Source organism: Carettochelys insculpta, chromosome 9, assembly GCF_033958435.1.
Source record: "Carettochelys insculpta isolate YL-2023 chromosome 9, ASM3395843v1, whole genome shotgun sequence".
Classification (NCBI taxonomy): domain Eukaryota; kingdom Metazoa; phylum Chordata; order Testudines; family Carettochelyidae; genus Carettochelys; species Carettochelys insculpta.
The window spans coordinates 18,077,725-18,101,100 of NC_134145.1; the positions used below are offsets into that span (position 1 = coordinate 18,077,725).

The 23,376-nt window shown below is 38.9% G+C and overlaps 1 protein-coding gene across 1 annotated transcript in view; it reads left to right on the forward strand.

The window, feature by feature from the left end:
• Nucleotides 1-23,376, forward strand: part of ROR1 (receptor tyrosine kinase like orphan receptor 1) — a 258,537-nt gene that overhangs the window by 219,835 nt on the left and 15,326 nt on the right. The window contains exons 5-7 of the mRNA XM_075002828.1: nucleotides 17,311-17,438; nucleotides 19,056-19,373; nucleotides 20,216-20,461. Coding sequence (XP_074858929.1) covers nucleotides 17,311-17,438; nucleotides 19,056-19,373; nucleotides 20,216-20,461 — 692 coding nt within the window. The remainder of the gene's footprint in view (nucleotides 1-17,310; nucleotides 17,439-19,055; nucleotides 19,374-20,215; nucleotides 20,462-23,376) is intronic.

Below are 23,376 nucleotides of genomic sequence, written 5' to 3' on the forward strand. Positions count from 1 at the left end.
TGATAGCGTGCAACTGCAGAAGTATGCCAACAGACTTTATTAAAACAAGATTTTTAAAGAACAATCTCTTTGAAGCAACTTTGAATTTTAATAATAATTTTACAACAAAAGGGCAGATTAATAGATTGATTAATGTGCAGATAGTCTTATCAGTAGCAAATGATTTCAGAATTATACTAGAATTTCCCCTTGTCAGGCAAATTCAACAAAGCAATACTTTTCTCTCCATATACTATGTGACAAATCTGACAGATATTACTGTATTTACTGAGAAATTTTTGACATGGCAAATACTGAGGAACATACTGTGTATCAGAGCACAAGATAAATAATTGAATGTAAAATATGCTAAATCTTTCTAATAAACTTCATTGTGACAAAATAATAGAATTGCTTCCTGTGCAGAAGGTTTTAACTGTTTACTACTTTATACTGCTGGCATACTGACAAAGTGAAATTAGAAAAACAAATAAAATAAAACCCTACTTTAAGGCTACGTCTACACAAGAGAGTTTTGTAGAAAAAACTGAGGATTTGTCAACAAAACTCACAGAACATCTACACACAAAATGCATTTTGTTGACAGAAACTATTGACAAAAAAGCTATGTAGATGCTCCAGGGGCCCTTTTGTCCACAGAGCAGATCAAAAGATCAATCTGCTTTTATGCGTAGACACAACCTGTGGACAGGGTTTTTGTCGGAACATCTCTTCCTGCAGTAACTTCTGTAGACAGATGCTTCTCATGTAGACACAACCTAGGGGAATAAATTGTTCTAATGTTCTATGGTGGTACAAGTCAGTAAGTGGCATGTTTGTTACATCCAGTTAAACAAGTCATTTTCTTACTTGCGCCATTTTAATTCCTTTGGGTAACTTGTTGGGGGGATTTTTGGGCTTAAAGGGAAATTTTATTGAGAAGAGGGGCTGTGAAATGACATTGTATTCAATGATTTCTGTGAAAATATTGTTGTGGATTTCTATGGTCTTTTTTTTTTTTTTTGCTCTGTTACAGCTAATTAAGCTCATTAATACATGTCATTCTTAGAAAATTAAATAGGGTTCCTTCTCCTTCATTTTACCGCAACCAACAATAAAGATTCTAAAACTGGAATATATTTGGACAAGTCAATAACAGGATCTAACTTGCTTTCTTATAGCAAGATTGATTCTTTTCTGTTACCAGACGTAAAAGAGCCGCAATGTTTATTTTTGTCTGATGTAAGCAAGTGTTATGCTGAATTCCATAAGTTCAGGGAACAGACAAGATAAGTTTTAAAAGATGCCTCTTTTTACCTAGTTACTTTTCTAATCATCACCACTTTTTCAGAATTAAAGATGACTTGTCTTCTTAGGGATCACCAGAATATGAGCTGTGGATTTAAATGTATTTGCTTTATACTCGTCCATGAAGTTTAAGTAGTGCAACATACTACTTTTAAGGAAAACAAAGACATTCTCCTTGCCTTAACCAATTACCATTAGTGAGTGGATAGACAGGTCTTAATTTTCACTGAAACATGTTTTTACAGAGGTTTGTTGCTTTATGAATGTGTTTCTTATCTAGAGAGCAATCTTTTTCACAAGTCATTCTACCTGGGTTTAATAGCGCTCATGAGATCCTCAGAGTAGACTGTGTATTCCCAAGTGAGTAGCCTTTATTTGTGTGTGTCTATCAGTAAAGAAATTTATGAAAGATACACAAGTTATGGGAACTTTAAATGTTTTCACAGTTGTTAAACTAGTCCAACTATTTCTACATCAGTCACTGCTTAGACAATTTTGGTCTCACCAGCTGCTTCCAGATGAAATTTGAAAACCCTAGATGTAAACCAAGCACACCCCAGACTGGCTGTTGAATGCGAAAACCACATTCTTATCTTGACATTTCCTATTTGGGAAGCCTTTTGAGAAGATATTTTATGTTTGAATTATTCATACCACCCTCATCCATGCCCACTGCCCACCCATTGCTATGGTTTTGCAATGTGTGCAGGGGAAAAAAATAAGCCTTATTGGCAGAGAACACAGTATAGTACCAGCAGACTCAGAGAGAAGTTTTTATAAATTTGTGCTACCACTGTGAAGGAGCCTAACTGTCCAGTCCCACACAGGCAGCAAGGCCATTGCTTGGTAAATTTTTCTGACTCATAAATTGCTTTAGAATTCTAGGCTGCCAAACTTAACTACACAACATCGTTCATCTTACTGCAACAAATCATCATCTTATTTCAGAGGTTAGGTTCCCTTACATCGAAGATGACCTAATATGCTACCACCATCAACAACTGAGGGCAGGAACAGGACCAAAGTGCCTTCTTTCCAATCATCCGGCACTCCCACAGAAGTAGTAGGTATGAAAGCATCAATAACAATAAGGTCCATCACCTGTGATTCTCGGGCCCTATTCTGCTGAGGTGCTAAGTGTACATTTTACTTGGACCCCGTATTAATGAGGATTCATTTTTGTGTGACAGCAGGGTCTTGCAGTCCCAACCAAGACCCATTTTGCTAAGGACTGTACCGGCCTCAAAGAGATGGAAGAAGAAACAGAGACTCAGAGTGGTGAAGCAAGATGCCCAAGGTTATACAGCAAGTCACTTGATGAGCTGGAAATAGAATTCAAGGCTCCTGATTTCCTGCTGGTGGCCTAGCCACTTGGTCATGCTGTCTCATGTTTTGTTGAGGGAGACTTAACACCCATCCCACAACATGCACTAGTCTGACCAATAATAAAGAAGACATTACTCACCACTGGCTATCTTGTACACTACCACAGAGAAGAAGCAAGTTAATCAAAAAGCTACTTAAAATGAAAAAGTCACCAGAGGCTCTTCTTAACTTCTACCATGAAGAGTTCATTTTAGTTGCACCTCAGGCCAAGATATGGTACAGAGATGATATTTGTTCTAGTAGATGCCTCCTCTTCTCCATAGACAAGGGAAATGCATCCATGCTTATCCTGCTGATCCTCTTCTATGCTTATTGAGGGCTACAGCAAATCATTCCCAGCACCCGAATTTATCTCGTGGATAAACATCTCATTTATCTCATCTTATCTCAGTAATGTTATCATTTAACTGATCATCTCTTCCATTTAGTTTATGTGAACAATAATGCATGATCATTAAGATACTGTCCTCTTTCAGGTGCATTTTTGACAAGTTTTACTGTTAGATACATGTGTGACTCATTCTGAAAGCAATAGGAACTGTGTGCATGTGTTTCAGGGCAACTTTTGGCCTGTCCTGAAGAAAAGGTCTGTGTTTTTAGTACCCATGAAGTATATGCTCAACACTTTGACCTCATATTACAGAGTGTTACAGGACTTACCTGGGTATTCTATTGTTTCATCTCCTGACTTGGACCAGTAAGAGATGATCTCCTATTTCTCATAATAATTTGTAGTCTTATGAGATTGCTCTCAAAGTGTGAAGAGGGCCAGCACAACGTGTGTGTATATAAGTGAAACCTTGTGGGATCCCCCCATGCTATTCTGAAATATTAATCCATGTATTTGCTGACATATGTTTTTGCAAGTTACTTGCTAAGCACTGTATAGTGGAGCTATTTACAGTTATGGCATTGGTGGTGTTATAAAAGTGTCAGTGTGCACAATTACAGAGGAAAGTATAGTAATGTGTTATACTGGGTAAATATAGGAAACTTAGTTCCTAAACTTGCAGCAAGGCTCTCTCCTAGTCATTTGAAGTCCATTGAGAGTTAATTTCTTCATGAAGGTTCCTCAGACGACTATCTTTATGTTGAAGGTTTAATTTTTCCAAATGTCCTTTTGGCCACTGTGCTGCAGACATCTTGAAGCAAGTGTCATTGAAATACAATGTTAATTGGTGGGCTAATAAAATACAATGTTTATGGCTAGTTCTAAATATTTAGTGGACAGTAACAAATTTCAGACTATAATTTCCAGCCTATTTATTTTAACGGCTCTTTAACAGTGTGGAAATAGATCTGTGGGCTGGAATCTCTAGACCATCAATAGTGGTACAAAGTAAACTTAAACCCACTGGTGATTTGAACTGGAAAATTCGTGTTCTGCAGGAGGAAATCTCTGCTGCCCAATATTGACTATACCATCTCCCACACATTACCTCTTTCAGGGGCATGCTGACAGGATATCAAGAACAGCCAAAGGGCACGGTGCAGCCAGGCTGCACTAAGCACTAGCACGGTGTTCTCTCTGTTACTAATCACTAGATAGTATAAGCTCCTGTAAGTAGGTCTTATCATCTGATTAAGCCAGGTAGCCAAGAATCATGTGTCTGTAACCACTTGCCATAGTTGCTCCTTTCTATTCCATCCAATCACAAGTCAGGTGTAATAGAGAATTCAGGCTTGTGTGCATCTTTTTTGTTTAAATGTTCCAGTGAACTAAATGAAACCTCAGGACAATTCCCATCTTCCATAGCAACAGTAATGTTGGCAAGCACTCCACCCCTCCCCAGTCAGTAAGTTTCCATCTTACATGTGGATTAATTATTATATTTGTAAATTAAGGTGTCTTCAGCTCCTGAAGCTTTCAAAAACTGATGGGAAGGGTCCAAATGAGGAAGAATGGGGTCATTAGGGCACTTAGCTGGGTGAGTAGACTGGAGGAGTAAGGGCCAGGAAAAGGACACTGTGTGCCTAGCCCTCTTTCCCCAATCTACTCATGTTCTTTGGCTCATATAAACCCTCTCCTCATTTTTTCATTTTGTGGTATAGTGGGCAAACAGAGGCCTGGGGTGAGTGCCATATGTCTTGCAATGCTCTCTGTACCCCAATAAGTGAGGATTATTTTCCTTTTCTGCGTTGTATGTGACAGAGGTGCATACTTAGCCCAGATTTTGAAACTGCTAAACCTAAAGGTGAGCTCCTATGTCCATACCTCCCAGCCAGACTTCCAAAGCTGCTAAACCTTCAGCTCTAACTGGAAGTGTGAGAGAGAAAGTGTCTGTGCTATGACCGCTTGCCACCACCTATGCATCCCATACACATAGCCTAAAAGGCCTGTCTAATTCGGCGATGAAGAAAATAATTAGAATACTGCGCACCAGCCTGGCTATCGCCACTGTAATATGCAAACTGAGTTAATCTAAGGCCTTCTAACTATATTGCAAAGCATGCAGCAGTAAAAGGTCTCAAGCCTGTCCTATGTCTTTGTATTAAAATGCTAATTTAGACAAGTTTTCCCACACGTAGGCTCCTCTTGTAATACACTAGAATTCCTTTGGATATTCTAGGACAGTGTATCTTAAACTGGTGTTCTGGTAGCAGTTCGCAGGTGTGCCGTGGGGGTCTGACACTTTTTTGATATCATATACTGATGGCATATATTTTCTGTCACCAAAACCAGATACAATGTTACTTCTTCATTGCTATGACACCTGATTCAATTACTTCATTTTGCTTTTGCTGTATGTGTTGTTGATTGGTTTTGGTCTGACAATTTTTTTATGAAAACTTTCGAGGGATTTATGCATAAAAAAGTTATTGCTTGGTGCTTGATGGTCTCAAAAAGTTTAAGAAACACTGTTCTAGGAGATGCATTCTGGATTGTGTTGAATATCTTTAAAATTTTGAATATTGAGCTGTATACTACTGTTAAATAAAAAATAGAGGTTAAAATAGCAATTTTTTACAATTATATTTTGCTTAGGGCAGTTAGATGGGTGTTGGGTGTTTTTCTTTTCACTAATTCTGGCTTATAGAAGTTACCAGAAGATGAAGTTTTTCAATTGAATAATAGTTTAAGCAAATTAACACACACACACACACACACACACACACACACACACACACACACACACACACACACACACACACACACACACACCATTTTAATTAGTGTGTGGTGATGCATGTAGTTCACTTTTAAAACAAATACCAGATTGATATAAGGTGTTTTATTATGATTATGTGTAAGATATTGACTTGCCAGCACACAGGATGAGTTAAAAGATAGCTGCAAAACCAAATCAACTGAAAAAGACTAGGGGAAGAAAGACAATAAAATTGATCAGTTTGATGAGATGGGGAGTAAAAGTGGACTCACAGATGGACTCAGTCTATATCAGCTCAGTCTGTATTACAAAACTCTTCATTTTGGCTGGGGTTGATCTGAAGTCCCATCAGTGGCCAACTACGGAGTAGACCATTCTCCTCTAGAGGTGGTCCCTTCAGATACAGTTTTATAGATAGCAAGCAATCTGACATAGGCTATCAATGAAGCGCAAGAACTTTAGGAAGGCAGTATCAAGAAATGGGATAATTCACCACTGATTCATAGGCAAGGAGGAAAGAAAATCGTTTGGTAAAATAGCAGGACAATCTTATGAAAGTAAGACATTGCCAGTCTGCAGGACTTACAAATGTATGTATTAAAAATTGTCACATAACTCTGATTAAATGTGTTTTCCTTTGGTTATAGATCTTTTACACCTTAACCCTGACAAATGCTCAGGTTTTACCATCCATGTTCACAAAAATGTCTATGTGTAGAGTTTCAAGCTCTTGTACAGACATAAATAAAAGTGATTATAGTGTTGATAGTGGCGAAAACGTGTGTTGTTCTAACTTCTCCATCTTGTCAGTTGTCAGCAGTGAAAGCAAGCATTCTGAAAGAGAGAGAAATCAGGAGCAAAGCTACTTTTTTTTTTTTAATTTCGTGCATGATAATGTAAGTAGAGAGATTTTCACAACACGTAATATTTCAAATGTTGTTATTCTGACTAGCTCTAATCACTATGCCTTTAACTATCCTTGTGTCTACTAAGGACCTTCAAGAGCCTTAATCTCTTCAATACTGATGCCCCTTAAAATGGGTGTTAATTATATTTACACCAACTCTAAGTCCCCTTTACGCTGGGAATTAGGGTCCTTCCAGGTCTAGATTCACCTTACAGGTTAGGTACTCTTAACCATAACTGAATTTTTTGACATTTCTTATAATTGCTGTTGGATTTTAGGGTTTGATTTATATGTTCCCCTGAGGTATTTTTATGTAAATACCAAGAGAAATATGAGATCTGAGAAAGAAATGTGGACTCGTCAGATAAGTTTCTTTCTGTGTTAAGTCTCGTCTAATTGAACTCATTTTTGTTTGCATACGTAGAAATGGGCCTTATCTGCTCACTTTTCCTGGTCAATATTGTCTTCTTACCATAGGATTAAGCTGTGATGACTACATGAATATTTATTACAAAAATGGCAAAAATCACTGTTATAAAACTTAGAGACTAAATGGTTAAAAGGTTAAATCCTGCAGTGCTAATTGTAAGGGAATTTTTTTTAGGATTTGGTCCAGTGAAGGGGAAAACTCTGAGAAGTAAAAGTTATCCTGTTCTGCACATCGTATACTAAAGAATGTGCTAGTCTTACACTATGTTAAGTGCATGTATAATAATTCTCACATATGGCAACAGTATACATGTGTAGTATGCCTCTAGGGAATATCAGCTTCCTGGTCAAACAGGTCTTTTAAACAGCTTTTGTGCATGTGAAAACAATTAAATGTTTAACTAAGGAGATCCTTAGATACATTGGACTGATACTATTTATCTTAAGAAAGCTACACCAAGCCATGAAAGATCTGAATCTGGGTGGCCATTAAAGACACAGCAGTTTGATTGTAAAGTTGTTACAATTTGTCATTGTTACTAAAATGTGTTTTAAAATGTACCATGTGTCATCTATTTAAGGATTTTGGAAGAATTCATTGTTACAAACAATCTCTCTGGAGCAAAGCTTAACTAGTGACATGGAGAAAGTTCCCTTCCATCTAATTTGCATTTGAACTGGTGTTTAATTTAGACTTCTAAGCCCAGTGGTTGAGTGAAAGTATTCCAAACTGTCCCATAAGAGACTCTGGCTTGACCTTGTCATCAATCCATCATGTATTGGGATGCTGAAGAATCAAGGAACCCATCTCATAATGAGTGAAAGTAAGTCTGGCATCCCTCAGTTAAGACTCCTTGCAGCCACTTGATGGAATGAGGTTGGATTTCCACTAAATACACCTATCTACAAGTCTTGATCCAACGAGAATTGGCTAAGTAATTTATATGTGTGATTATCAGAACTGTGAAAGGGAGCCCAGCAAGAAAGTTTGATAGACGAGACAGTGATTAGCACTTATGATTTTTCTCTTATTTATCTAGTTTTCAGATTCTTTGTGTATTAGTTGTTGTTCTACCTCCAGAGTTTTTCCATCCAACATAACCATAAAATATCTGTCAAACAAAACATGAGCACTAGGAGTTTCCTGCCATTTTCGTAACTGCAAGCACATGACTTGCAGTTCATATTGAATCATGATGAAGAAAGCTGCCAGGAAAGATCCCAATACTATTACTAGTGCTGTTTCATAACCAGTTACAGCTGCTGCTCCATGGAGTAAGAACACAGTTGGCTACCATGTTCTGTGGATCTCCTGCTTGCAAGAATGTGAGCTGAGTTTCTAGGAGGAGTTTTATTAAGAAGTTATTGTAAAGCATATAATTGGAGTGAATTTCAGGCACTAGAATGCCAGTTGAAAAAATGTGTTGATATTTAAATTGAATGCTTGAATGCTAAATATATTTAATTTTGGATGTCACTGTGACTTTTCTAGGCAGTTTTTTCCTTTCCAAGAAATGAATTATGTATACAGAGGTACGGTAAAAGTCTCTAATGACGACAAAGAAAAACATACAGTAATTGCTAATATATCCTTGCCAAGAGATTAATTGCATAAGAAATATATTTTATTCAGCTTCCAGCACTGCCTTGCTTTCACTGGTAGAAAACACATGTCAGCTCTCACTGGTCATGTTTATGTCTTTGCACAAACCTGCCTTCTTTCAGAAGAAAAATACTCAAACTAGAAATGACTTCAGGTTGGAGAGAAGGAATGAAATGTTAGGTAGAACTGAGTAATACTCAGAGCAACATGAAATTTTAAGATCTTGTACGGGAGTGATTGTGTCACTGTTTGCTTAGGACCAAGTGCAATAAAAGTCCCAATCCTTATCCACAGCACTGGGCATTAAATAGCAATCTGAACTCATATATATTATTGTAGATTCTTTATCTGCCCATGCACCTGAGGCAATATCCTATCACTGTGGAGTATGCAACAGTCAGCTGCCAAGTAGAAGAATGATAAAGTCAGATGTGAAAGTAATATGTAAAATTCATTGAAGTTAGGAATCTGAGTGGTCCCAGAGGACTCCCCCCATACATTAATTAGAACAAATTTTACTTTTCTTGTTACTGATATCATCAACAACAACCATGGGCTCAGCGTCCATTGGTGTCTGATACCTCCCTCACTATTTCCTTTCATCTTTCCCTGTCCAGTGTTGAGTGGCTTAGTTTCTATAAACCAGCTCTGGACCAATCTACTATATCATCTACCCATTCTCCGTGGGTCTGCCTCTCCTATTTGAACCGTCCATTATGCCGAATACCAGGGTCTTGATTTTTTGTTCATTGTTCATTCTGCAGATATGAGCAAATACGTGTAACTTCTGTTGTATAACTTTCTGCAGTAGGTTCTCTTTCAGCTGTATCTTCCTATGTAATTCCTCACTGGTGACCTTCTGCATCCATCCTATTCTCAGGATCTTTCTATAACAACTCTTCTTGATTGCCAATGTCCTTCTTTTCAAATCTTTCATCATCACCCATGTCTCACATCTGTACAACATGCTGCTGAATACACACATTTTCAAGATGCTCAGCTTCATTCCTAAGCTAATTGCTTTGCTTTACCAGATCTTATCCATCACCTTCAAACTCACTCTTGTTTTCACTATTCTAGTCTCGTTATTGATATCCCTCTGTTTTAATTTTTCCTGGACACTAAACTATAACTGTCTTGTGATTTTAAATGGGTATGTAAACTGGAGTAGACTATATTATCGCAGACATCACTTTCTCTGAAATTGTAGAGTGACATACAAGCCTGGACATTCTTCTTCCTTTCTGAAGAACAATGCAACCATTTCCTTTCTGCAATATTGTTATGAAACAGTACCAAAATGTTCCCATTTTCTAAAGACGCAGGTAACTGGTTTTTGTGCTCCTTTGGAAAGTATGAGACAATATTATTTGTCTGTTTGCTGTAATGGATTCCTGCCAAGTAAAAATGTTTAAATTTTATTTTATGTGAAGTTGGAACAAGAATACAGATAAAAGATATTATGCAGTTAATAATGTAAAGATAAATAATGTGCGATTAATCTGTATATATGGTACACTGTGTCATATATAATAAAAATAGCCCATGTGAATGCCCACACAAATAATTATACTGTTAAATGGAAGAGATTTCTGCTATTTCTTACTATTCATTATGAACTCAGTTCCTCTCAAGAAAAATATCCCCACTGTTGGGTCACATGTTCTTAAGCATGTAACTTTTGAGAAGTAAAATTAAGGACTAATCCTTTGTTACCCTCTACTGCTACTTCTTCAAGGGAAAAGTGAAAAATTCTTCACAAGGGACAATCCAAAGTTCAGATTTTGTCTATTTTCAATAAAAAAAATTAGCTATCAAAAGTTATTGGCATATTTATTTCTTGTCCAAGCCTAATCCCAATAAAATGATTAGGTTTACTCGTGGAGCAGTTGGGGGGGGAGGGTCACAGAAATTCATTTAACATTTTAGGTGGTTGTAGTACCACAAAATTTGAGAACCTCTGTTCTAGCTTGTTTATCTACTGGTTCAGTGAATTCATCTAAAGTTAACTCACGTTAACATCTTGATCTTAAAGCAATGACTGTTGCTAAAGCAAGTCCCTAGATCTAAGTTCCATCCCTTAAATTTTGCTGGAATTAATAGCCATGTGGAAAACAGTGTTTTATATGAGGTGCATTAGTTGGATTTTGGCAAATGCTGGTAATATAGAAAAGAACTAGAATAGAAAAGAAAGTTATTTAAAGAAACTGATTTTAAACTACAAATCTGGCTCTGCAGTGACATTCCTATTTCTAAAATAGAGTTGGCAGACATATTGGATAAAGTGAGTAAGTGATAGCTACTGTAAATTACGACTACATTGATGAATAACAAAGAATAGATCGGGTGTTTAATATTGAGAACAGTTTGTCACTGAAAAAAATTACAAAGTTGAAAATTTCAGTCCATTTCTACTTAACTTATTTTCTGCTATCACCTAAACAGGGTCTGTCTAAGGATAGTAATAAAGAGGCGTTTGTTTCATGTCACAAGGTACACTAAGGGTCATTCAAAAATTCCCAGTGGCATCACACTGCAACAAGAAGGCAGTGTACTGTGATGCAGTTTTGGTTCAACAGCGCCATAGTGCAGTACACTGAGCTGACAAGGAGCTTTCCAGTGATTTGTGGTGTTGGACTAACTTCTGTCACGATGCACCAGAACAAAAGCATTTTTTTCACTAAGAGGAGAATTTGTCCCTATATCTTTTTCTGTTCACCTCTAGCTCTGCTTTTGACTTTTCTTTTTTCTGATTCTTAAAAAATGAAAACAGTTATATTTTAAGCCATACTGCATCTCCATCTCAAATAAGACATGACCTTCATGAAAAGCATTTTTTTGTCCTGCACAGCCTTCCTATGAGTGCCTGCTGCACTCAGTTCTTCTACTACTTTTGTATGTTACTTGCATAGTATTCACTGGGAAAAGGGCCAGAAAGTTATGAGGACTGAATGGAATTGGAATCATTGGCAACTGAATAACCTTTTTAAGAAACAGCAACATGAATTCACATCACAAAGCACCTTTGCATTTTGATATCACAGTGATGTAGCTGAGCTAGAATACTCTTTAAACCCAGTGGTGGATGGCGTGATTGTCTGTAGCCGTTTTGTATCTTTGAAAGTGCCTTTTTATTCTTCATAATACCTGTATGTAAGGAGCCATAGTTTATAAGTGCCCTTGTGTTTTGTTGTCCTCACTGTTTACATTTTAGGGATATCCTAAATGGGTGAAATTAGAGAAGAACAAAACTATAAAACATGCTAACACTGGGAAGGCATCAGAATTGTCCCTGTGTGAGAAGGAAAAGGGAGAACCTGAGAATATGAATTATTTGGGGTTAGTCACTTTCTGGTTTTGGGGGCTTTATTTTTTTATATATTCTTATTGCCTTAGAGAGCCTCAGCTTGAGCATTGTGTCCAGTTTTGGCCACCAAGTTTCAGGAACGATGTGGGCTAATTAGAATTAGTCAGAGGAAGGCTGGTGAAAAGTTATTCCCCTCGATCTCTGAGATGGGATAAGAAGCAATGATCTTAAACTGCAGCAAGATGAGTTTAGGTTGAACATTAGGAAAAGATTCCTAACTGTCAGGGTGGTTGAGCACTGGAACAAATTACAGCGGGGAGTTGTGGAATCTCCACCCTGAGAGGTTTTTAAGAACAGGTTCAACAAATGTCTGTCAAGAATGGTGTGGTCATTACTTTTCTGTTTTGAATGCAGGAGGCTGCACTATTAAGGTCCCTTCCTATCTTACACTTCTGTGGTTATATGATTACAGTAAAGGCAGCTAGTGCCCAAGAGTGATACAGTTATTGCCAGTTGAGAGATTTCTTTTTTTAATCCAAAAAGTAAGTTAATAGAAGAAGAACAATCTCAATATTTTATAGTAATTTCTTTGCAAATCATTCTCAGCCTTTTACATGCTATGACCTTTTCCTAGCCCCATCCAGCTGCAATCTAGGGAGGATTTCCCTTGTAGCTACCAATATGCTGAAGGAGAAGCTAGTTGCGACCCCCTGACATGGTTCACAACTCCAAGGTGAAAACCCATGGTTTTGTGTGGGGTTTGTTGTGTGGCAATAGAGTAGATAGTGGAACATGTTGCATGAGCAACATGAAGACATATTTCTCCTCTCTGCTCAGCACTAGAGATCTGTACTGCATGTTCTTCATTTGTTTTTCACACTGGACATCTGTCACTACCATCAGTCAGAATGCCATATCTCTAACAAATGCAGAATATTCAAACAAAACCTATCCTATGATTGAGAAAGCCACCATGCAGCTCTGAGACTTTTCTTCTCAGTATTTTAAAATGAAGATGCATTCCTGTTTAAATCAGAAAGGTGCAGATTGTTTTTCAGAGGTATAAAATGCAAGCAACTACCTTTTGCAAGCTTTGCTCCTTTAAATGTTACTGACACCTGAGTACAGTGCAAATTCAATACAGGGAGTTGTTATATGTATCCAAAAGTAATGACACTTGGAAAACTTCCCCAGAATCCAAATGCAGTAAGGAAGTTCTAGGCAAAACATCCATGTGTTTGCAAATATATTAAAAGAACCAAATGAAAAAGAAAATGATTTAAAAAAAAATCTTAAAGCAATGCACTATCATCTGTCAGTAAAGTTCAGACCTTCCCTTTTACTTTCAAAATAACAAAGACACTCCTGAGAGGGAATGCAACTGTATCGGTATCTACTAACTCAGGTTGTGTTAACGTGTTATATAATATATAACAATATATAAGACATCAATACAACCTGAGTTGGTAGACACTGATACAGATACACTCACTCTCAGGGGTGTCCTCTTTTTTGAAAGTTCAGATATGTTAACCCTATATTTATTAGTGTAACCAAAGAGGTAGAATGGCCAACTGATCCTTTCTCACGTTGTTCTGTACTTTTACTGTAAGACAGAGCACATGAGACGTGATTGTATTTCTAACAGAAAAAAGCGCAAGGCAAGAGGAATGTCATTATAGTAAATAAAGGCTATGTCTATGGAAGATCTCTTCCAAAAGAACTTCTTTCTAAAGAGTGCATCCACACCCAAAAAAGCAGATCAAAAGTGTGATTTGCTCTTTCGATAGAGAGTGTCTGCGCAGACCCCACTCATTTGAAAGAATGGGCCAGGGATCGAAAAATCAGGTACCACAAAGATTGCTCTTTCAAAAAAGGGCCTGCAGAGTGTTTACACATTTTCTTTCAAAAGAAGCTTTTGAAAGGGAGTGCTATCCCTGAAACGGGAAAGGAAGAGCAATTACAAAAGGAGTGCTGCATTCTTTTGATTTACTATCAAACGAACACTTTTTCTGAATCATTCGAAAGAGACCCTTCTTTCAAAAAATCTTGTGAAAGAACTTGCTAGTGTAAACGCAGCCTTTCATATCCAGCATTCTGTTATCCAGAACTCTCAAATAACCATCATTTTAACCATAAGTGAATTTTAGTTATATTTTCCTTAAGTATGGTATAGTGAAAGTAAATACAAATAAATGCAGCAAATACAGTATGAGTTTATAGTGTATGATACTACTGTTGTTGGTAAATAAAGTACTCTGCATACATTTTTGTTTGGTTCTTTATATCTAATCTTGATTTTCTTTAGCGTTATGCATTGCTAGGTATACCTCTCTGTTGTTATATATGGCTATGGCTATGGCTATCCAGAATATTTGAATATCTGGAAGCCTCCCGCTCCCAGGGATGCCAGATATGACTGTAGCTTGTAGCTTACAAAACTTGTAGCTTACAAAGCAGCTCAACTCTCATACAGTGCGCAATCAACCTGTGGAACTCCTTGCCACAGGAGGCTGTGAAGGCTAAGGCTATAACAGGGTTTTAAAAAGACCTAGATAAATTCATGGAGGTTAGGACCATTAATGGCTATTAGCCATGATGGGTAAGGAATGGTGGCCCTAGCCACTGTTTGTCAGAAGCTGGAGATGGATGACAGGAGAGAGATCACTTGATTATTATGGTCCACTCCCAGTTCGGTCCACTCCCTCTGGGGCACCTGGTATTGGCCACTATCGGCAGACATGATACTGGGCTGGATGAACCTTTGGTCTGACCCAGTGTGGCCATTCTTATGTTCTTAACTGTTCAGTTCCTTTGGAGCAGTCACTGGATGAAGCTGAATCTGCAGCCCCAGTAGTTTTAAATAAGGAAGTGCATCCCCTCAGTCCCTTCCCTTTGCTCGCAGTTGTGCATTACTTGATTTGATTTGTGGATTTTGCTCTCTGCACAGTGGGATAATTACTAGAAAGTGCTGGAAGATATATCAGGTGTCCTGAAAGGTGCCTGGGACCGCCTCCCCTTTGATGTCTGTAACTCCCCAAGACATTGGATAATTTAGGCCAGAGGTGCACAAGTGAGAGAAGGCCCCTCCGGCGGGGGGGCGTGAAACTTCATAAGGCGGGGTGCAGCAAGATTGACTGATGGGTGTCAGGCTCATCCATCTCCTTAAATTTTTTGAAATATGTTACTCTTTTTATGTCTGTGTTTTCACATTTATATATTCATTAATAAAGTTTTTATGTTCAGCATAATGATTTTCTTACGCGTGCCAAAAGGGCCTTTTTTCTCATGTGAGCATGATGGAATTTTCCATCAGATTGGATTACATTAGACAGACTGAGGTGAGGGAACCCTGCTAATTTCAAGGATGAAAAGTGGGGCCTGATATGAAAAGTTTGCTCACCCCTGACGTAGGTTGTGCATACCTAGTGGAAGGCACCAAGGAGTCTATTTGTAATTTGTATTTCCAAGAGATTTGCATCTAGTGTCGGTGGGGAAGAGGAGGAAAGTATCTTTGTTGAATGGCAGGCTGATTTAAAGCACATCTGATTTTTTTTCTATCTATGTCATAACCTGGCGGTGAATAAAATGTTAATAAAAAACATCACCCAGAAGAAGATGGCTTTTACACGGTCTGTTGTAGGGTGATATCAAAGTTCTCTTTCCCCATTCATAACCCATGAATAACTTCGGTTGTACTGCCTACCTGCATTAGGATTCAAAGGCCAATATGAATAGTTAGGCCCTGCTCATATATTCAGATGGGCATGTGGGGTAGGTTGAGGTGTCTCTATGTAAATACTCTGTCAATCTTTGCAAGTGTTTTCCCAATATCTCACATTTTCAAAATGTGAAATCCAAAGGGCTACACAATGCAGCTAAATCAATGGTTCCCATCCTGGGGTTTGTGGACTCCTGAGGGCCCACAGAGCATTGCAGGGGTCAGTGGGGGGAAAAAAATAAAAATGATCATAGAAAAGAAGCTTTAAATAGATTGTAAAGTTACAATAAATTATTTTTAATTAAATATCTTCCAATATTATTATTAATTGCTGTCCGAAAATCTGCATTGCAGTTTGTTTTTTCATTTAATGAAGTGTACATAACAGCTAAAATTGGCTTTGATGGGGGGTCCTTGAATGGTTTGGGGGGACGTGATTGGGCGTCTGTGAATAGATGGGGAGAGATTGGGGATCCGCACCAGTGAAAAAGTTGGGAACTACTGAGCTAAATTCTTTTTCCACATCAAATGACCCACAGTGCTCCCTCTCTCTGATGCCTTCAGAAGATGAATTGTTCTCCATGCTTGCTATTAGCTGTTGATTCTCTGTTCAAATGTCGGATCCATTTATCTGAGGTTTGTTAATTTCCTATCCTAATCTTAGAGTGGTAGCCCTGTTAGTTTGTTTCAACAAAAACAGCAAGGAGTCTGGTAGCACTTTAAAACCAATAATTTTATTAGGGTGTTAGGCACAAGCTTTCCTGAGATACAACTCCCTTCCTCAGATGGTGAAAAGAAACCAGGGATACAGAGACAGGAGTGTGGCAGCAGTGCTAATAGAATCAGGGTGAATGTAGCTCATCTCCAACAGAGATGAGAAAGTGGAAGAACCTAAATAGGAAATTTCCTATTGTAATGTGAATGGTACTCCAGGGATCTGTTAAGTCCTTGACGACAGGGGTCAGTGTCAAATCTGCATATGAATTCCAGCTCACCTATTAGCAGAAGCAGAAAGAGTCTGTAAGTTATATGAACTAAATGTAAATCCATTTTTTTTTCAACCATTCAGTTTGCTCTTCTGGATAGAATTCCAGAACACAGTCTTTCCCTCATGTAGGATTGAAATACTTAACACAACACTGGTCTGTATTTTAACTGACCTGTAATATTGTGTTACCCGCATTCACAAAAATTGAACTTCAAAGAGTAAGCATGTAGGCTGCACACATTTCACTCTGTCATGCTTTTTGAGGAGATTGAAAACCAGAAACAGAATCTTTTACCAGTAAATTCAGACAGGGTGTGAAGTCTGTGCAGTGCCTTCTACACTTAAATACCATTTAATTCCTTAACATGGTATTGAGTGGTGTGGAGGGCTATATGCAGGCCCTCTGCAGGGGGACAGTTTCACCCATTGTGAATTACAAAGTAACAGACAGAGTAGAACCCTCAAAAATACCTATAATAATATAAATGTGGGTTCCCTCTAATGACTTTTTGCTAGTGATTCTATTTAAATTATGTTGTGTTTTAACTTTTGGTATGTATGATTGTTTTTAGTGATGAGTATGAAGAGGATGGTTTTTGCCAGCCATATAGAGGGATTGCTTGTGCCAGATTTATTGGGAATCGAACAATTTATATGGAGTCTGTACATATGCAGGGTGAAATAGAAAATCAGATTACAGGTAAAGCATTTTGTTCCTAGCCCTCAAAAATATGTACCTTTTTCCAGAGAACTGCTAGAGCCTTTTGTGACTACACGTTGAACTTCTCTAGTCCATCACTCTTTCATCTGGCAGCATCTGTAATTTGGCATGATTTTAGTTAAACAGAAAACCACTTGTCACAGATGTGGCCAAGTTTCCTGTGGTCCCATAAATTTTGTTTTCAGCCACCAGTCATGGCTGTTAGTGTTATTTAGCTGTAATTTACCCCATATATCTTCTAAGAGCCCAGGAAGCAGTGGAGGTGTTGGTAAAGTTGCTACATAATATTGAGCTCCCATGGTCTGTGAGATTCTTTCTTTCTGCCCCAGTCAGGTCTCTAGGGTGCTGGACTAGAGAGATTTAACTTGTAATACTTCTTTTGTTCCCCTCATAGCATAACATCTTTTGCTACCTTTACATGTTCTATGTGTTTCTCCAAAGTAAAGCCTAATTAGGACTGGTCTATAGTATATTTTCAATTGAATGGAATTCATATCAAGCATGAAAGGTTTTTAATTGCTGTATGTATCTGCATATTGGCTTCCCCAAATGTATATATGGTTTATTAAGAATAAGAGGTAAGTATGGCTCACATCTAACGTCTCTTGTGCTGTGAGCCCAGCTGATTATGAAGGCTGAACAAGGACAAGCTGGGTCATTACTTGGTTAAGAGACTTGTTAAGGAAAACCCTGGATGCCGAAGAGGGCTGTGAAAGTAATTCAACAGTTGGCATTCTTGCAAGTCAAAACAAAAAAGCAGTCCACTAGCACTTTAAAGACTAACAAAATAATTTATTAGGGGATGAGCTTTTGTGGGACAGACCCACTCCTTCAAATCATAGCCACACCAAGGTACTGTTCTCCAGGAAGGGCCCTGTGTGGGATGAGGCGTGAAACAAGGATCTTGATCTCTTGAAAAGACTTAGTGGTACTTTCCCAGATCATCAGGTGTTTTGACTATGGCCAGAGTCCAGCTGAGGTAATGACTCTCCCCAGTGGTCTAAAACTCTCTTGTGGTTGACTTCTTTCCATATAGTGTTGCACAGTGTTGCCATGGACTGTCACAACATTGTATCACAGCAGTGATGGAAACATTCCTTACCTATTCAGCAGTTCAAACCCCTGCCCCCCATCTGTTTATGTATAAAGTGATTTGGGACCTTTTGGGATGAAAAGTGCTCTATGTAACTATACAGTATTTTTGTTGTTCTGTGTTCAGTAGAACCAGCTGTGCTTACCCTTCAGGTAAAAGTAATGTAAGCAACAAAGTATTTAGATGATGTTATGAGCTACTTGGGAAAAAGCAAAACAAATCAAATTTGAGATGGTTTGAAATCACTGTAACGTTGACACCAAATTTATTTTTTGTCACTGAAACAAATATTATACCAATCATTCTCCTGTATTTCTAGAATGTGCATTTGTCCCCTGTAGAACCTAATGTTCTGAAATACTTGTTATTACTATAATTCATGAGAAAATGAATTTGTTCTTCATACGTTAGTAATTTGCCATTGTCAAATGTGTACAATGTAGGGGTTATGCTGTTGAGCCTAAAAGTTCTGTCATCAAGTAATATCTTTTTGTATGTTGCAGCTGCCTTCACTATGATCGGCACTTCCAGTCACTTGTCTGATAAATGCTCCCAGTTTGCCATTCCTTCTTTATGCCACTATGCTTTCCCATACTGCGATGATACCTCACCAGCACCAAAACCCCGGGATCTGTGCCGTGATGAATGTGAAATTCTGGAAAATGTCCTTTGTCAGACAGAGTATATTTTTGCAAGGTCCAATCCTATGATTCTGATGAGATTAAAGCTACCAAACTGTGAAGATCTTCCTCAGCCAGATAGCCCAGAAGCTGTAAATTGTATCCGGATTGGGATTCCTATGGCAGATCCTATAAATAAAAGTAAGTAAAAGTTGCTGATTTAGTGCCTTGTGCAAGAATTGTCAGGTTAGTGTGTAAAGGTTTTATCTAATCACACTCTGCCCCCAGTGCATTTGAACTCTGAAAACTCGGGACCTCTAATCTGAAATAGGCTCTCTTGTGTGTGGACACACTATTTCAGAATAAGTTTTGCTTATTTTGGGGCTTTCCAGTGGTGTAGATGAGTTATTCTAGAATATCTTATTCTGGAATAATAACTCCAGAATAAGATATTTTAGAATAACTCTGTAGTGTAGACGTACCAAAGGGTCCCAAGTGAAACATCCTTGCTGGAGTATATTCTAGTGTTTCTGCTGGTGTGATTAAGGAGTAGTCAACATGAGTAAGGCTCAGAGAATCAGGCCCTTGACTGTAGTTGCCTAAGATGCTATTCTAAGGCATAACTACAAGCATTAACTGGAGGCTATCAAATGTTTATATGTCCAAAATAGTATTTATTTATTTATTTATATTGTCATCCCCACCCCACCCCCATGTGTTCTTTACCTTAAGAGCAAAAAAATGAATGTGATTCAGGTCCCCACTGTAGTTTTGACTCTTCGTATGCATTTTATATTAAAAATATTTGGACTGAGCTCTTTTCATTACTGAGGCATAAGCTTTAAATCCTCCAAGGAATGTGAATGTGAAGCAGGCCCAGTGTTACAGCCGCAGCAAATTAAGTCCCCTTATTCCTTGAATTGGGTTTCCAGACCAGTAGAATTACGTTCAGTCTCCTGGAAGTTAATTATTCAGTCTTAGACCAACTAGTGATCACTTTGCACAGAAACATTCTGACTCCCTGGTGCCTTTGTGTTTTTTAGATCATAGATGTTACAACAGTACCGGAGTAGATTACCGTGGGACCGTCAGTGTGACAAAATCTGGACGTCAGTGCCAGCCGTGGAATTCTCAGTATCCACACACACATACCTTCACTGCCATCAGATACCCTGAATTAAATGGAGGCCATTCTTATTGTCGAAATCCAGGGAATCAGAAGGAAGCCCCATGGTGCTTTACCTTAGATGAAAATTTCAAGTCTGAGCTTTGTGACATCCCAGCATGTGGTAAATACTGAACCATCCCGTTTTAATTGTAATTACTTTTAAAAGAAAACATAGGAAATACTTTATTGTAGGAAAAAGTGTAGGAAAAAGAGTCAAAACATTTGTCTGTCACATAATTTCGGTGTAGCTAAGCACAGAACACCTTTGTTGTGTCTGGAAAGGGAGCTCTGGTGAAAACCATGTACAGTGTTTGTACCTAAAACCACAGCATCCGAAGGAGGAAATTCTCCAACAAGGGAAACCTTCCAGTTCTTACCTGTGCATCTGGTAAGCAACTGCATGAAAATATTTTATTAGGAAAGCTTGTCAAGTTTAAACACCCATAATGGCATGTTGAAGCACAATTGTTTCAAGCATGTCATGTTCTATATGTTCCAGGTTATAACTAAAATTAATTTCACTTGTTAGTGCACTAGATTTTGCTTTGTGGATCCGGATCCTACATGCATTATAAAATTGTTTTCCTCTGATTTATTTTTACTATTTTTAATAAATGCAAACCTGGCTTAATTCAGGCTCGTTCAGCCTTTGAAAATGAAGCTGGAGATGTTTTACAAAACACTTCCCAGCTGGGTTTTGACTTTTGCAAAACTAAAACAACCCAGGTTTGCGTTTTACAAACTCAGGTTAAGCTGAGATGCAGGTTCCATTTTGACTGATCTGATATTTGGAGGAAGTGACAGGAAGATCTGAATAAATAATTCTTGTTTTATGGAATCTTTATTAAAACAATAATATGGATATTCTGTGAAGAAGAAAACACTGCAGTGGCCCTTATGACAATAGACTGTTGGTCTGGCAATTTCTGCTAAAAGATTTTCATGCAAACTGTTACGTTGCACACAATATGGCAATATATGTGTTCCCTTTTTAACAAAAAAATCTTACCATGAGCCTGAGCCAAAGCCCACTGGAATTATTGGAAGTTTTTCTGCTAACTTAAATGGGCTTTGGATCAAACCCAAAATTCATAAGATCCATAAGACAGTCAGTTGTAAAAAAAAAATGTTCATAACCATAATCAAAATTAATTTTAACTGAGGATTGGCTACTGAGCATTAAAAAGCATCTCACTGCCAAGGGGAAAGTTGTTATTACATAGTCCAAACTGTCTCTTTGAATAGTTGTGATGCCCTATGTTAAATTCATATGGTGATTGGCTGGCTTTTCTCTGTGAAGGCTGCAATAATCTGGAAGTTGTTTCCTTGTACTCTGAAATAGCCTACATTTGGGGACTTCTAAGGTACTAGAAAAGACGTGGTCGATGGGGTCTCAGGCGAAGGGTGACGATGCTAAAGGGAGTAGGCATCTGGCTGGCCTGCCTACAAAACTGTGGAATAAAAGTAATGCTTTTAAGGTTTAATAGTGTTTACTGCATGATTAAGTGTATTAGGGTGTCTAGCTCCTGTGAGATAGAGGTCCCTATTTTAAATATAAATAAATAGAATTCCATCCAGTGGCTAATTGTTTAGTTAATTGTGAAATTGTTAGGCACTGTTCTGCAGTTTGGAAATGTAAAGAGCTGGCTAAGCATGGAGTATTACTAAGCATCTGTTTGTGTACTTGCCAAAAGAGCCAATTCAGGCACATTTTAAAAGGTATGGTACTCTCCACCCAATTTGGACTTGCTTAACTGGGAAACTGATTTAATTGGGATCTCTCCCAGGGAACCAGTTTAAGCCTAATGAAGCTTCATGGTAGTGACTGCTGCTTAATAGGAGTGGTAATTTCTCTTGATTGGGACACGGCAGGGGATGAACTAGTGCCTGGGTCTCTGCCTGTTTGTCTCATATGGTACTTAAAGTGATTTGAAAAAAGTGCTGGGGCCGAGAGGGGGGAGGGAACAGGGGCAGGGATTTGTCATCACACTGACATCACCCTACCCCCACAAATGTCTCAGCAGCTCCAAATCAGTCCTGCCTCCACATCTGCTCTGCCCTCCCCCCTCACCTCCACTCCTCCTTCAGCTCCTGGAGCTTTTAACTGCCACTTTCCCAGGCTGGGATATGGGGGGAGCTGCAGAAGAGGCCAGATGCTGCAAGGGGGGGTGGGAGATGGGGGAGGAAAGGATCTATGTCGCAGGAGGGAAAAGCGCTGCCATGAACCACTGGGCTCCTCCTTCTCTCTCCGCCCCTCCTAGGAGAACTGCAGCAGCCAGTGAGCTTCTCTTCCATGGGAGAGGTGGGCAAGTGGGAAAGCAGCCCCTGCCCCCGGCAAATTTGCCCCCCCCATGCCACCCTAAAAACAGACACCCCATTAGCAACCCAGCTGACTCTTCGGCCATTTTATTTCCCAGTGACCACGTGGGACCTGGTGTGACCAGCCCACTTCAGCTGTCACATCTGCGGTGACTGATAAAGCCTTTGATGTCTTTTGCGGACAAATACGTAGCAAGTGACAAGAATCCAAGTGTGAGGCTGTGCAGAGACAAGCATAAAGAAGCCTTGCCAGAGGAGTGGGGGAACGGCCGGCTATGTAGGCACTAGGAGGTGGCTCCAGTGTGGTTTAAGTAGGCCTTAAAGTCGAGTGTAAATACGTAATTCCAGCTACTGCAGTTGCATAGCTAGAATTGACTTCTGTACAATTGACTTACGTGGCCGTCCTCCCTTACTCCTTGCGAGATTGAGGCATACGGGGGTTGGCTGTCAGTCCTTGATAATTCTACTTCATGTGTCCCTGCCAGGTGCATGAAATCAAACCCTGGACGATCGACCCTGACTGATAGTGCGGTTGGGAGGGGAAGTGGGGACAGTGGCGTTCCTTCTAGGAGGTGGGAGAACAAGGACTGTTCCCTTCTAGTGGTCCTGGGGGTGTCAGTCACTCCCATAAGAAAGGATGAGGCTGTGGATCAAGCCACCCTGGTCAGTCCTGAGAGATGCATGGATTGGAGCAGGACAGCCAGATACATTCCCACG